Source organism: Lissotriton helveticus, chromosome 1_1 (assembly GCF_964261635.1).
Source record: "Lissotriton helveticus chromosome 1_1, aLisHel1.1, whole genome shotgun sequence".
Lineage (NCBI taxonomy): Eukaryota > Metazoa > Chordata > Amphibia > Caudata > Salamandridae > Lissotriton > Lissotriton helveticus.
This window is the reverse complement of record NC_136057.1, coordinates 2,049,145,044-2,049,158,555: the sequence shown is the minus strand read 5'-3', so window position 1 is coordinate 2,049,158,555 and position 13,512 is coordinate 2,049,145,044. Positions and strand designations below refer to the sequence as shown.

Below are 13,512 nucleotides of genomic sequence, written 5' to 3'. Positions count from 1 at the left end.
ATTGAGCATGGAAGCCCAGGTTGCGAAAACGGTGTCCACTTGTTCTGCCCTCATCCGGTCCCTACGTGAGATCTTACCACTACTTCCCTTACAGGCCCGGGCTTTAATAGTCAGGTGCACTATCTTAAGTCGACTTGACTATTGTAACGCGCTGTTACTCGAGTCTCCAGGCCTGCTATTAGACAGACTTCAAAGAGTTCAGTCCGCTGCCGCTAAATTGGCCCTTGGTTGGCCCAGAATGAATTCGGCCACAGCGGCGATGGCTGAACTCCACTGGCTCCCGCTAAGGCAGCGAGTGTCCTTTAAATTTCTCTGCCTCGTTTTCAAAGCCCTGCATGGACTTGGGCCCAGCTCTTTGCAAGCCAAGTTTGCCTGGTACACCCCAACCAGAGCACTTCGTTCAGCTACGGCTTGTCTTGTGAGAGTGCCTAGATTTAAGAAGGCTAGTGCCAGGGGCAGATCCTTCGGAGTTGCTGCCGCTAAACTCTGGAACAGTCTGCCCTTGGACATCCGCCAAAATGAGGAACTTCTTCCTTTTAGGAAACGTGTCAAAACCTGGCTGTTTCCGAAGGCTTAACTTGCTGGTCACTTTTCGCTCTGCTTCTTTCTCGTGCTGCCACCCCGCGAAGCCTCAGCGCCAGGATGCCTGTAAGGTGATAGCTGCGCTATACAAATACTTTAAATAAATAAATAAATAAATAAATAAATAATGCAGTTCTGTTCATTTTTCAACACAAGAAAGATTCTCGAGCAATACAGTTTGTAGTGATCAAGCATTTTAAGGATGCTAAATGTTTTTTTTTTAATCATGAACAATGCCAGAAGGTCCCCTTGGGACATCTTGGCAATTTGGCCACTTTATTGCTTTTTGAATCCATCTAATTGTAGTTCCTTGAAAGCCCCTTGTTGTTGCGGCCATTTATTGATTATAAGGGTTCATAGTCTTGTTGTACATCCTCGACCTTCATAGCTCCATCAAAGGGACATGAAATGTAAAAGAATGCACAACAGCCTCAACACAAGAGCTACCTTGTGATTCATTCATGCCTTGCAATATTAAGATTTCCATGGGATTTCCTCACATTTCTGTGCCTCGATGTATTGTGCCAATTCCCACATTCTCTTTCTGGCAATTAGTTCTTTTAAGACTTTGTCATTTTCCGTGCTGTTTGTCTTCCCTCTCTTGCTGCCATTTTTCAGAGATGTTGTCTCATGCACAAGAGTAGGTCAAGGTTCCCTGTCTTTGTGAGTGGTAGGGAGATAGTTGAATTAGCCACAAGAGTTATGTTAAGTCTGGAAAATCTGATTACATGAGTTACTCTAATACATCTTACCCAAACACCCTCTTGCACACGTACATGAACAAACTGCTTGTCTAATCCCAAACTACTAACATTCCAAAACCATTTTACATGTTTTCGAGCCTCCAATTTTGCATCCACTTAACTCTGATATGGTCAAATTTTGCAACTGCTGTAACCAACCAAATGCAAAATGTGAGAGCTTGTGATGAGGACCCCCTTTTAATGCCGAAGCAGTTTTAGGTGCTGGTCTGCTTGTCTAAGTTGTTACCAATTAGAGAAATTCAAATAGGGTCAGATGCATCAAGCATTTTTCTCCTTGTTTGCGATCGTGATGCATTTATGATGCATCAAACCCAATTTTGCGATTCGTTACCTGTTACCTAATCGCAAAATGGGTTTGCGATTCGCTATTTGGAAGGGCATGCTTAGGGCGTCCCTTCCAAATTGCGAATGTTAACAGTATGCATGAATGTTTTGTGACCGTGAATGCGGTTGCAAAACATTCACATATTACCACCTACTTCAAGTAGGTGGTAAGACATTCGCGAATGGGAATGGTAGTCCAGGCAGTGGTCCCAGGGACCACTGCCTGGACTTAAAGAATGAAAGAAAAACATTTCTTTTTGTAAAGCATCTAATTTTCCTTTAAGGAAAACAGGCTGCTTTACAAAAAAAGGTTGCTTTATTTAAAAGCATTCCCAGACATGGTGGTCTTCTGATCCCACAGGCCCCCATCCCTGTGATTTTTGCGATTCCTAGGGGGTCGCAAATTACGACCTACCTCATTAATATTAATGAGGTAGGTCATTTGCGACCACTTAGGAATCGCAGAAAGTATACTGCACACTTTCATGTATGCCATTTTGCGATTCCCTAATTGCAAATTGAAAAGATTCACAATTAGGGAATCGTAAACATTTTTTTGATGCATCTGGCCCATAGTGAAGTTTGGTGAACCACATACCAGGTGCTCTTCCAGCCACGTAATGGAGAAATGCACATCATAAAAAATGTATTCTCAAACAAGACTGACAACCGCAGTCAATGCATTGTAATCTGTGACTCACCTAGCCTCATAATCTCAATCTCTCTTTAAAACTCCCAAAAACGAATCATCTTTGACACCCTAGACTCGGATGACAGTGCAATGTCCTCTGATCTGTTCTAAAGCCACACTGTATACATACAAGATTTTCACAGCATCCTTAATACAAGAGATCAGATGTGCCACTCGGCCATTTGCTCAAAATATTCAAAGACTCGCTAATCTATGGCATCTTTATGCATTTCCTGAAGACTAGGAACTCGTGCTCCTCCTGAAGAATCCCAACTTTGATGGCGAGGAGATAGTTAACCATCACCAATTCCCGCACATATTGTTTCTTAGAAAAATCATTGGAAAGGCGACGGCAGCCATCCACACACAAATATCAAGTGACAGGCTGCTGAAGTACTACCAATCAGAATCCAGACTGCAGTGCAGCAGCGACAGACACCATATGCGTGGGGAATGATGCACTCCACATGGCCGACAATGGCAACCCCTGCTTCCTCATTTCCTTGGATCCAGAAGCAGCCTTCAACACTTTCAAACCTAAGCCCTACTCAGCACACACTCCTTCAATATAGACTCCTAGGATGCCTAATGCATTGCTTCAGATTTTCCCAGTAAGAAGACCACAACTTGACCAAATATATTAACATGGAATGACTTCCTAGCTGGCCAACAGTGCCAGGTCACTCGACTTGCACACTGAAACACATCGCTCAGGAAGTGAAAACCAAAGAGCGCCAACTATTCCTGTGTCAGATTTCAGAAAGTAAATGCTTCTTTCTTGAGTAAGACTTTAGACCTGCCGTTAACATGATCTGTTCACTTGGACCTTAATAGGGGCAACACCCTTCTGAAAACAGGGCCAGAATGCTATAATAGGTCTTTGCAGACATACCCCACATATGATCAGACCTGATCTTAGGCTCTTCCTCTTAGCCCGCACTACTCTTACGATCTATTGCATCTTTTATATAGCACGTCTCATTGCATCCCCTTCGTACCTCACCTCCAAGATCAGAATAAGTGTGGGCACAAGCAGCTCCTAGGGAAGCAATATGGCAAGATTGTAAACAAAAATAAATTCAAGGAGAAAAATCATATCCATGTGGCCTTTACTTGCTATGACCTGCTAAGACCCGAGACTAGGGAACACGATCACGGATGAGATCTGACAAGCACCTTCCCTCCCCCCACTTCTGCAAGCAAAGTAAAATGCTGCTCCTAAGCGTATTTGTAACACCCTTTGTTATTTAAAATGTTCTACTGTAAATATGTATGTAAGATTAATGTGTGCATTGTAATTTCAAACAAGTACACCAATTTGTTCTGTATTGCTCTCTTTAATGTGTATCAGCCACGGCAACTGCAACACATTGCCCTCCCAGTCCCTGTGCTCTGTAATCTCTGCCTCCCACGATGTTGGCAGGAGACCATCGGCAAATTGATTTTAATTCATTCCAAAAGGGCGGCCAGCGTGCACACATGTGTGCACAAACACAATAGTCATCTCAGAATGTTTCTTCTTAAAAACAAATATAAAACGTTTCTTAAATGGTTGCAATGCATGAACATGCATAAGCGTAGGACTAATGAGATGTTTTTATTTTGTTTTCAGAAAAATAATTCAGAGATGGCAATGGTGCGTGCGTGTGTGCGCATATGTGATGATTATTTGGTGTAAAATAGCAGTGGCAAAGCCAAAAGGTGTCACAGGCAAGATCTCATGAGCGATGCTTGTGCATAGGCTTCTGTAATTTCGACCAATTGTGTATGGGTTTTTGGTTGACTTTGGTTTTTAGTTGTTTGTTAAATATTTAAGGCCGGAGCTGGATGGGTGTACTGAAGGGTTTTGAAATGTTTTGTTGAGCTGGGTGGTAATTTGTCAAGTGCTCTGCATTTGCTGATCCTTTTCTTGACAGGAGCTTCTAACCGGTCATGTAGCTAAACTGTGTTGTTCGCTTAAGGTTTTGGTCGGTTGAAGTCAACTTTATCGGAATTATTTTATGAGGAATGCCTTCTTGGTGAGGGAAAAGTGTTGATGATTGAACGCAAATTGGCAACTACCTGGCTTTTGTGCAATGTCGCTCACCCCTCTACTCTTCATAGCCCTTGGACATGCTGCTGATTAAAAGATCAAAAATGATACTTACATTTTTCCTGCCCAGTTTCCATGATTTTATTTTACTGGTGCACCCCCCTCGTAATAAAACTTTATTTTGAGGGCGTTTGTTCTGAGAATGATGTGGGTAGTGAAGACTCTCTTCCAGCATTATAGGCTTTCTAATGGAGCATGAGTACAGCATGTTAACAACACTCAAACACAGACACACCAAGAGTGCGACACACCACTGTAGTCTGTGCAAGAGTCTTTTTCAGTTATAATGTAAGCTCCAAGTAGTGTTTTAAAGATTAGCATCACCAAATCTTTGTTGAAGGTGCACAATGAAAACCTTTTGATCCTGGTGAAGATTTGGGATGCCTTGCATTAACCACTGTTTATGTTCTGCCGCCATCACCACAAACCAGTATTGCATGATCTTGTAGTAGACAAACAGATCAGTTTCACAGAGACATTACACAATGCTTTGTGGGCTAACGTTGGCATAAACTGATCTTTCCATTAAGTCTACGTGGTGAACTCCACTCGTGGAGTTTGCTGAGTTTTCTGCATTACACAGAGCTTGCAGAGTTTCTTTCCTCACTCGTGCTCGTCAACATCAAGTTGGCGAGCTTCTTATATTGTGAGCACTATTTTCTTCCCGTGCCTCCCCCTCTAGCAGTCCCGTTTGCAATGCATTCGGTCTCGCATAAATGTGATTCCTGTTGCATTGCAAAGGCTTGTTTTATTTTCAATGGCGGCCCAGCATAATGCCTACAAAATACGTGGCTAGCTCAACTAACTGCTTCCAGTACTCAGCGGGGGATCGCTTCACAGCTTGATGCTTTTCCTACCCCTGTTCGCTGTCCCGGGGACTCCAGCATTTCTGACCTCTCTTAACACGTGTGGTGTGGCCAGAAGAAAGCAGTGGGAGTTGCCATGAGTTTCTCAAGGCTGCTTTGCACAAACCATTTGCAGGTTGAAGAAGAGAGCGTGAGCGCTGTGAAATCAGAAAATGTCAGCCTGCGAGGCCACTGACAAGTAACGCTGCTCTTTATAAGTTGGCCACTCGGGGTGCCTCTCTACGCTTAAGCCCCCCTCCCCTCACGCCACCTACCCTCGCACTGCCCCCCTCCCTCCATCACACGTGTACGGCAATCAGCTCAAGACCAATTGTAGTTCCAAAGCTTTATTAGTTGCTCACTCAGGGTGCCTCTCTTCGCTTAAACCCCCCACACCCTTATGCTGCCCCCCTCGCAACAGCCCCCCTCCCTCCAGTAGTCGTGTATGGCAAGCAGCATAAGACCAATTGTAGTTCCAAAGCTTTTTTTTCTTCATTCTGGTAGGTAGAAATGTTATTGTCTCGTTGACTGCATTTTTTTAATGACTGCTGCTGCCTAGCTTGTCGTTCAGAGGGCGACAATGTTACATTGCGCCATTTACACTCTGCCATGCACGTTAAAAACACACTCCCATATGTGGCTTCCAAATTTTTATTTTATTTTATTTTATTTTAGGACTTTTATATATCGCTGACCTGACCTGGGGGTATTCGAGTGTTTTACAACAGTGTTTCATAAGAGTTACATAGTGGAGCAGTCTTAAACATGAAGTTCGGAAGTCCAAGAATGCTGAGGATTCTTGAGGTAGTAGTTGAGTCCTGAAGTAGCCTCGTTGAATGCTTTATTGAGGTAGTCCGAGAGAATCTGAGTCAACCCTCATTGTTTGCACACTTGTCTAGAAGCTGGCTAAGGTGGATCTGTGTGATGCAAAGTCAAAGAGCAACGGAGTCAGGGTTAGTGAGAAGGCACTGGCTATCCATTCGGGAGAGAGCGGCTTAGGAGGAGGGCTTTTAGATGTATTTTGAATTTTGCGAAGGACGTGATAGATCTGATATCTGCTGGGATGGAGTTGCAGTTTTTGGGCGCATTTCCAGCGAATGACCTAGCAGCGTTTTTTTGTTCGCGTGTTTTCATGGGAATGAGAAAGAGGGAGTTGGAGTTGGAGCTCCTAAGGTTTCTTGTCTGACCGGACCTCTTGAGTTATGTGGCCAGATAGTCCTGTTTTCCTGTGTGTAGGGCTTAGTGCGTGAGGCAAGCCATTCTGAAATTAGCCAGCTGTTCAACTGGGAGCCATTTTAGTTCTTTTAGTGCTGGTGAAATGTCATAGTATTTCCTGATTCCGGTGACCATTCTGGCTGCTGCGTTGAGGGTTGTTTTGATGTGAGCTAGGTGGGATTTTGTCGTGCCTGTTAAGGTAACGTTACCATAGTCGACTCTGGATAGCACCAATGACTGGGTGGCTTGTTTGAGGTCTTTGTTAGGGATGAATGGTTTAATTTTGTAGAGAATCTTCAGGTTGAGGAAGGCAGTCTTTGCAAAGTTTTTGATGTGGTTGTCATGTCCAGTTTTGGGTCCAGGGTGATTCCTAGTGATTTTACGGAGTTAGGCAGGGTGGAATTACCGTTTAGAGCAGCCACAGCTTTAAGGCATTCTGCAATTTGTGGGTTATCTTGTTTGTTGGAGATGAGGAGTATCTCTGTTTTGTCCTGATTGAGGTTAAGGTGATTTTGGGACAACCAGTGTTGAATTTCTTTTAGAGTGTAGTTTATTTTGAGGATGTAATCTGGGGAGGAGGTTTCTAGATAGATTTGGGTGCCATGAGCGTAAAGGTGGAAAGGGATATTAGAATTTTTAAGTATGGTGCTGAGGGGTTCCATGTATATGTTGAACAGTTGTGGTGAGCGCACTGAACCTTTGGGCACTCCCCTGCTGATGGGGTGAAGGTCAGAGGTAAAGTTTTTAATTTTCATCCTTTGCGACCGGTTAAGGAGGGAGGAGGTGAACCAACCGAGGATTATCTCATGGGGACCTATCCTTTCTTGTAGGGCCTTGATGAGAAGTTGGTGATATACTGTGTCAAAGGCTGCCGATAGGTCAAGGAGAATGAGTAGGCAGCAGTGATCGGTATCAAGTGACTTATGGACATCATCTGTGATGTTGAGGATCGCCGTTTCAATGCTGTATTCTTTTCTGAATCCCGATTGGTGGGGATCAAGAAGGTTGATGTTGTCCATGTGCTGAGTCAGTTGTGCGAGGACGCATATTTCGAGGATTTTGGATACGAAGGGGAGATTGGAGATGGGTCTGAAGTTGTTCAGGTCCATGCAGTCAAGGACTGTTTTTTTTTAGTAGTGGCGTTACTTGGCCGACTTTAAGGCATTCAGGTATGATGCCGGTTCTTAGGGAGCTGTTGATGATTCTGCACCAGAACAGGGCTATGGAGAGTTTGAGGTTTTTGGTCAATTGGGTGGGTATATGGTCAATGACGTGAGAAGCGGGTTTTGGGGTGGAGATTAGCTTGATAATCTTGGCTTCTGTGATGGGATTGAAGGACTTTCATGTATTTGTGTGGTGCAGGCATGTTCTTTCTATTGAAGCTGGGGGCAGGCTTTCGCAGGTGGGGTTGGCGCTGGTGTCTAGTGAGACCTCAATTTTGGAGATTTTTTCTTCGAAGAAGATGTCAAAGTTTTCGCACATTTCCTTGGAGGCCTGGGTGGAGGGTACAGGGGGCTTGGTGGTTTGTTGCTTGATGATTTTAAACAGTTCATTGGGTCTGTTTTTTGAATTGTCCAGGGCAGAGCAGAAAAAGTTGGATTTTTCCCTACAGATGTGTTTTTTGTATTTTCTTTGTGCTGCTTTGTGTTGTTCAAGTAGGCTTGTGGAGGGGTTGCTTCTCAAAAGTCTGTCTGTGGCTCTAAGTTGTCTCCTTTTGTAGTTGATGTCCGTATTGAACCAGGATCTGGATGGGATGTTCCTGTTTTTTTTTAGTTTCAAAGGGGCTATCTGGTCTAGAATGGATGTCAGGGATGTGTTGTAATGGGCAGTAAGTTCTGTCGTGGATAGATCATCCGTGTAGGTAGTGAGGAGGGAGTTGACATTTTCCTCCAGGTCAGTCAAGTTGATCTGAGTAAGGTTTTGGTCCAATTGGGCTGTTCTTGGGTGGGGGGGTTGTGGAGTGACTGGCTGAGTGAGGTGGAAGAGGATTAAGTGGTGGTCAGACCAATCTACGGGCAGGGTGTGATTTATCGTCACTGAGTCACTTTTGGCGATAATGGCCTCTAGGATTGCTCCTTTGTTGTGAGTTTCTTCTGTGCAGTGTTGCGTAAGGTTGTTGTTGTGTAGCAACTCACTCAGGTTTTGTATTAGCGGGTTGTTATCTTCATTCCATTTTAGGTTGAGGTCACCCAGAATTAGGATATTTACATTTCGTAGTGAGCAGTGGGCAATCAGGTCGTACAGGTGTTCAGTGAAAGTGGTGGAGTTGCCTAGGGGGTGGTAGATAAGATGGCAGGTTAGTGTTTTGTTGTTGCAAGTGCTAATGTTGACGGTTAGGCACTCAAAGGTGTTGTAGTTGAAGGAGTCTGTTTCTGTCCCAGAAAAATTGTCTCTGTGGATGATTGCTATGCCTCCTCCTCTTTGGTCTCTTCTGTCTTTGTTGGTGATTATAAAGCCTGGGGAAACGAGAGTATCCAGGAGTGGTAGGGAGGAATCATTAAGCCAGGTTTTGGGGATGAATGCTATGTCTATGTGGTGAGTGAGGATGGATTCTGCTAGTTCTGTGGCATGTTTATGAGCATGCAGTTCGGGGGAGTTGTCCCTGTTTTGGATTTCTTCGTTAGGGGGACAGTGGGGATGCTAGTGCAGGTGGTCTGCAGTCTAGGTGATTTCAGAGAGTCTTCTTCTCTTCCTAGTCCAGTGATCACCTGGATTTTGGATTGGAGGGTGACAGCATAGGATTGTCGTACGAGGAGGCGAGATCCGCCGCATCACTCTCAGACATAGCGTCTATAGTTCTTTTGGGTCTCTGTGTCAGATTGGGGAGGGGATTATCTACCCATCTCTGGGGGTGGACTATGGACGGTCTTTGTTGTGTGTGGGTGGTGGAGGAGTGGGCGCAATAAGGCTGCTGGGGCACTGCGAGGTTGGCTAGGATTTCACTAAAGCCCCAGATTATAGTTGCTATCTGGGTTTCCAGCAGGGAGAGTCGCGCTTAGTCTCTAATTCTTTGAGGTATCAGGACTGGTCCTGTGCGGGTGTGTTGGGCCTAGGGTGGTAGACTCTAGGGTGTTGGGTAGCTTAGTAGCGGTTGTGGTGTCCGTGCTGGGGGGAGAATCTCAGGGAGCTGTGTGGCCTTGTTTTGGTTGTGTTGTCTGTGTGGGGTCTGGGCAGTAGGGGATTCCTGTTCTCTATGGGGATGGTGAGGGGGATGTCGTGTGGTGAGGGGTCTTGCTGGGGTGATGATGCTTTTTTGCCTGTGGGTTTGGGGAGGTGGGTGTTCAGGTTGTTCGGAGTGGATTGGGGTGGGTGGAGGGCAGGTGGTGGTTGGGGATGAGAGCCAGCAGGTGGCGGATGGGAGTTAGAGCCAAAGGTGGAAGTAGGGGGGTCCTGTTCTCTATGGGGTGGTGAAGGGGATGTTGTGTGGTGGGGGCATGTGAGGTTGCTAGGGAGTATCAGAGCGGTAGGTGGCGGGTGGCAGTGAGAGCCGATGGGGAGAAGTTTAGGGGTCCTGTTCTCCCTGTGGGAGAAGGGGGGTGTCACATGGAGGTGGACATGCAAGGTTGCTATGGAGTACTGGGAAGGTAGGTGTGGGGATGAGAGCTGGACGGGGGCAGTGTAGGGGACATGTTCTCCCTAGGGGTGGTGGGGGGATGCGGCATAGTGAGGGGCGGGTGTGGTTGCTAGGAGTACCAGAGCGGTGGGTGAGCTCTGATGGCAGGTCCGGTTATTCTGGGGGGGATAAACCAGATGAGCGTGGAGCTTCTTGTTCTTAAACACAGCCTCACTTACTCACAACAATGGCGAAATCTGCAGTCTCAAACCTTCTGCAGAATGATCATTCTATTATTTAGCTAAGTACGACAGTACGACAGCATCCTTTTAACACTGCCACTGCGTTACACCAAAAACAATAAAAGTCCAACACCCTTATTTTTTTCAGCAGAGGGAGCACGCTAAAATAAAATCCTATTTAGCTTGCAACACTAAAAATCCTTGCACCCTTCCATACTCTGCCCTCGAATCAACAACAGATGAGGAATAGTTAGTGTACTCCTTCTACAGTGTTTGCGCTTTGTCAACTCCTAATGTGAAAATTTGTTAACAGGGCCATATGGCCCAAGACTACTTGCCCTGTCGCAAAAGTCTTAACCTTGTACAATGAATTGCGCACCTTACATCTCAATTGTTTCTCTTTTCAAACTCTATACTCGTAATTGGCATGAATAGCTTTTGTTGGCTTTTAGTGGTGCATGCTGGTCCCTGTATCCCTTCCGGCCCTTTAGTCATGTCCTTAACTTTTCAGGCAAAACCACTAATTAATTTCTAAATAATAAGTGTAAACCTGTTCAGGTAACTATGCTGCTCTGCTTACATTTCACATGCTTTACTTAATTCTGCATTCCCTATAAGTGTTTGCTTTTTTCTGTTACTTTTTTTCAGAATTCTTTTTCAGACTGCATATTACTCTTGTCTCCCCTCCCTCATAACATTTTTCCAATGTTATCGTTCTCCAGCGCTGTGAGGGCATACAAATGACAATGGTGCTATGCAAATGTATTAACTTCACTGCAAATACAAATACAAAAGTACAAAAAAATTGTCAATTTCAATGCCTGAAGCTCTAAGTTTTACAAATGCGACACTGATTGATTGTTATAAAATGGCCGCCGTTCCTAGTGTTCTGTTAAACTTCTCCTGCATATTCCCCCTCCCAATCAGTGTCCCGCTGTAATGGCACCTCACCCTTGTTTCTACAGAGCATCAAGGGAATGACGTCAACATAATTGCGATGTACAACATTTGTAGAAAGCATGCATTGTGAACCAGGCTTTGATGATATACCTAAAGTATCATTTTCAAGGACTTACACAGGAAGTTGGGCTTGAGACATGTTGATGCTAGTTCTATGAGCCATTGTTTAAGAAAAGTTTATTTTGTATTTTACATCTCTGGGGTGCAGTTAGTGAGGAAGCAACTGGAAGATTTTTTTTAACCTTAAGGAACGGGTTGTGCTAAATAATTGCACAATTTTCATTAACAACGGATAACAGGCACAGGTGAAATGTGAGGTGTGAAATATTTCACAAAGTAATTTAGTAGCAAAGTTCAAAATAATTCAAGGAAGATGGAGGAAGCAGGAGATAATGAATACGAATTAACAAAAATCCAACCAAGAAATGTTCATTGTAGGAGTAAATGTTTTAGTAGTTGTAAAGTTGAGATAAAGCTAGGCTACTATATACTATTTTGCTAGATGCAACATGTGCAGGGTACCAGTGGAATACAAAGGGAGCAACAAAGATTAGATAAGATGCTGTGAATAATTTGATTGATTTTGATTAGACTAAAAACATTGACAATGATTTGAGTGGACAGGAAGAGAACTTTTTGAGTAAAAGATTGTAATGATTATGATGGTAAGAATGAAATCCATATATAAGTTTATAAAGGTTGCAGAGATATAAATTGGGTTATTCTAACCATAGGTGAAATACAAGAAAGAGATTAAGGGGCAGATTGATCAAGTAGTTTCCACGCAATGGGCGCAAAGGCGATGCAACTACTAAGTAAGATTTATCAGGCAGTGCAAGGACACCTTGTGTGGCCTTGAATGGCTGGATAAATCTAGAGTAATGCAACGCAGTGCAAACCTCTGCATTGAGTTACTCTGGCCCATGGAGGTGTTCCATGGTTGCAGCATGGCTGTTCTCATGCATCCACTGATGGATTTTGGCACATTCCCTGTTACAATTAGTGGTAGAACTGGGAATGTGTCAAAATGCTACGTATCCTCTGGTGAAATGTAAAAAGAAAATATATTGTTATTTTTCCTCATTAATGTGGATTGTTTTTGTGCAGCAAGATGTCCCCTCCTCCACAAAAACAATCCTGCTTACAAAGCCGGTACCCTTGTACCATAGTGCAAAGATTCCTGTGTTGGAGATAGGCAGCACATTGTGGACAGGCTAAGGGAAAAGACAAGAATGTACCATATAATGTTAATTATGACACATTCCTTCCCTTTCCCTTTCATGCAGTGCAGCAATTCACTGTATGATCTTTGGATAAATGTGTCCCTAAGTCTTGTGAACCATCAGAGTAGAAGGGATTTGTCTGTAGTAAGATTATTTTTTCATTCACATCTTAAAATAACTTGTTAACGATATAAGGTTTTATGAAAAATATTTTGTGAATCTTTAGAACTTACCTTATGTTTTCATAGCAACTAACTTCAGGTTTTAACATCGCTGTGTGTCGAAATACTTTGTAAATAATTACACCAAAAGCCATCAGATTGACCTACATAAATTGATATAAAAAGACAAAGGGCTATTAAAATGCTATTTCTGCTTTTAAGATCGAAAATGAAAGATGACTTAATGCTATATTCAGTTTAGACAGTCTCTATCAAAATCATATTTTTATCTCACTTCAAAACAATGGCATTCATTGGTAGCACTACGATGTCCTAAACAAAAGTTGAATGTTAAAAGTGTTTGAAAGAAACATACCACATTTGCAGCTGAACAATATGTCTATTTCAGTCACTGATGAGCATACAATCATCATCTCTATTACCCACCTCTTGTTGACATACAAAACCTATAGAAGGAAAAAGCATCTAACAGTTATTAACACTAGGCAGCTGGTGAGGAGTAAGGCTATTAACACCACCTTAAAGATCTCACCTCACTAAGGCAGATGCCACGCACACTTACTGTGCCTGTCAATTTTAGGTCTCTCCTTCAAACTGCAAACATGAAATGCAGGCAATCTCAGTATTTAATATAGAGTGCTAATCAATTTTTTTACTCCATTGTCAGCGAGGATTTGCGATGTCTTAAGCTCAGCGTCTTGATCTATTGTTTTGGGAAATTAATTCAGTCCAATTATTGCCGCTATCAACATTCATCGTTCCATGGACTTCCACAGTCTGTCGTGTTCACATTATTTTTGGATTTTGATGCTGACCTTTGGAATCATGGTTAAAGTCAA

At 43.5% G+C, this 13,512-nt stretch overlaps 1 protein-coding gene across 1 annotated transcript in view; it reads right to left on the bottom strand.

The window, feature by feature from the left end:
* ADGRL4 (adhesion G protein-coupled receptor L4) overlaps positions 1–13,512 on the bottom strand; it is a 654,086-nt gene that overhangs the window by 18,062 nt on the left and 622,512 nt on the right. Inside the window, exon 14 of the mRNA XM_078644908.1 lies at positions 12,725–12,816. Coding sequence (XP_078501034.1) covers positions 12,725–12,816 — 92 coding nt within the window. The remainder of the gene's footprint in view (positions 1–12,724; positions 12,817–13,512) is intronic.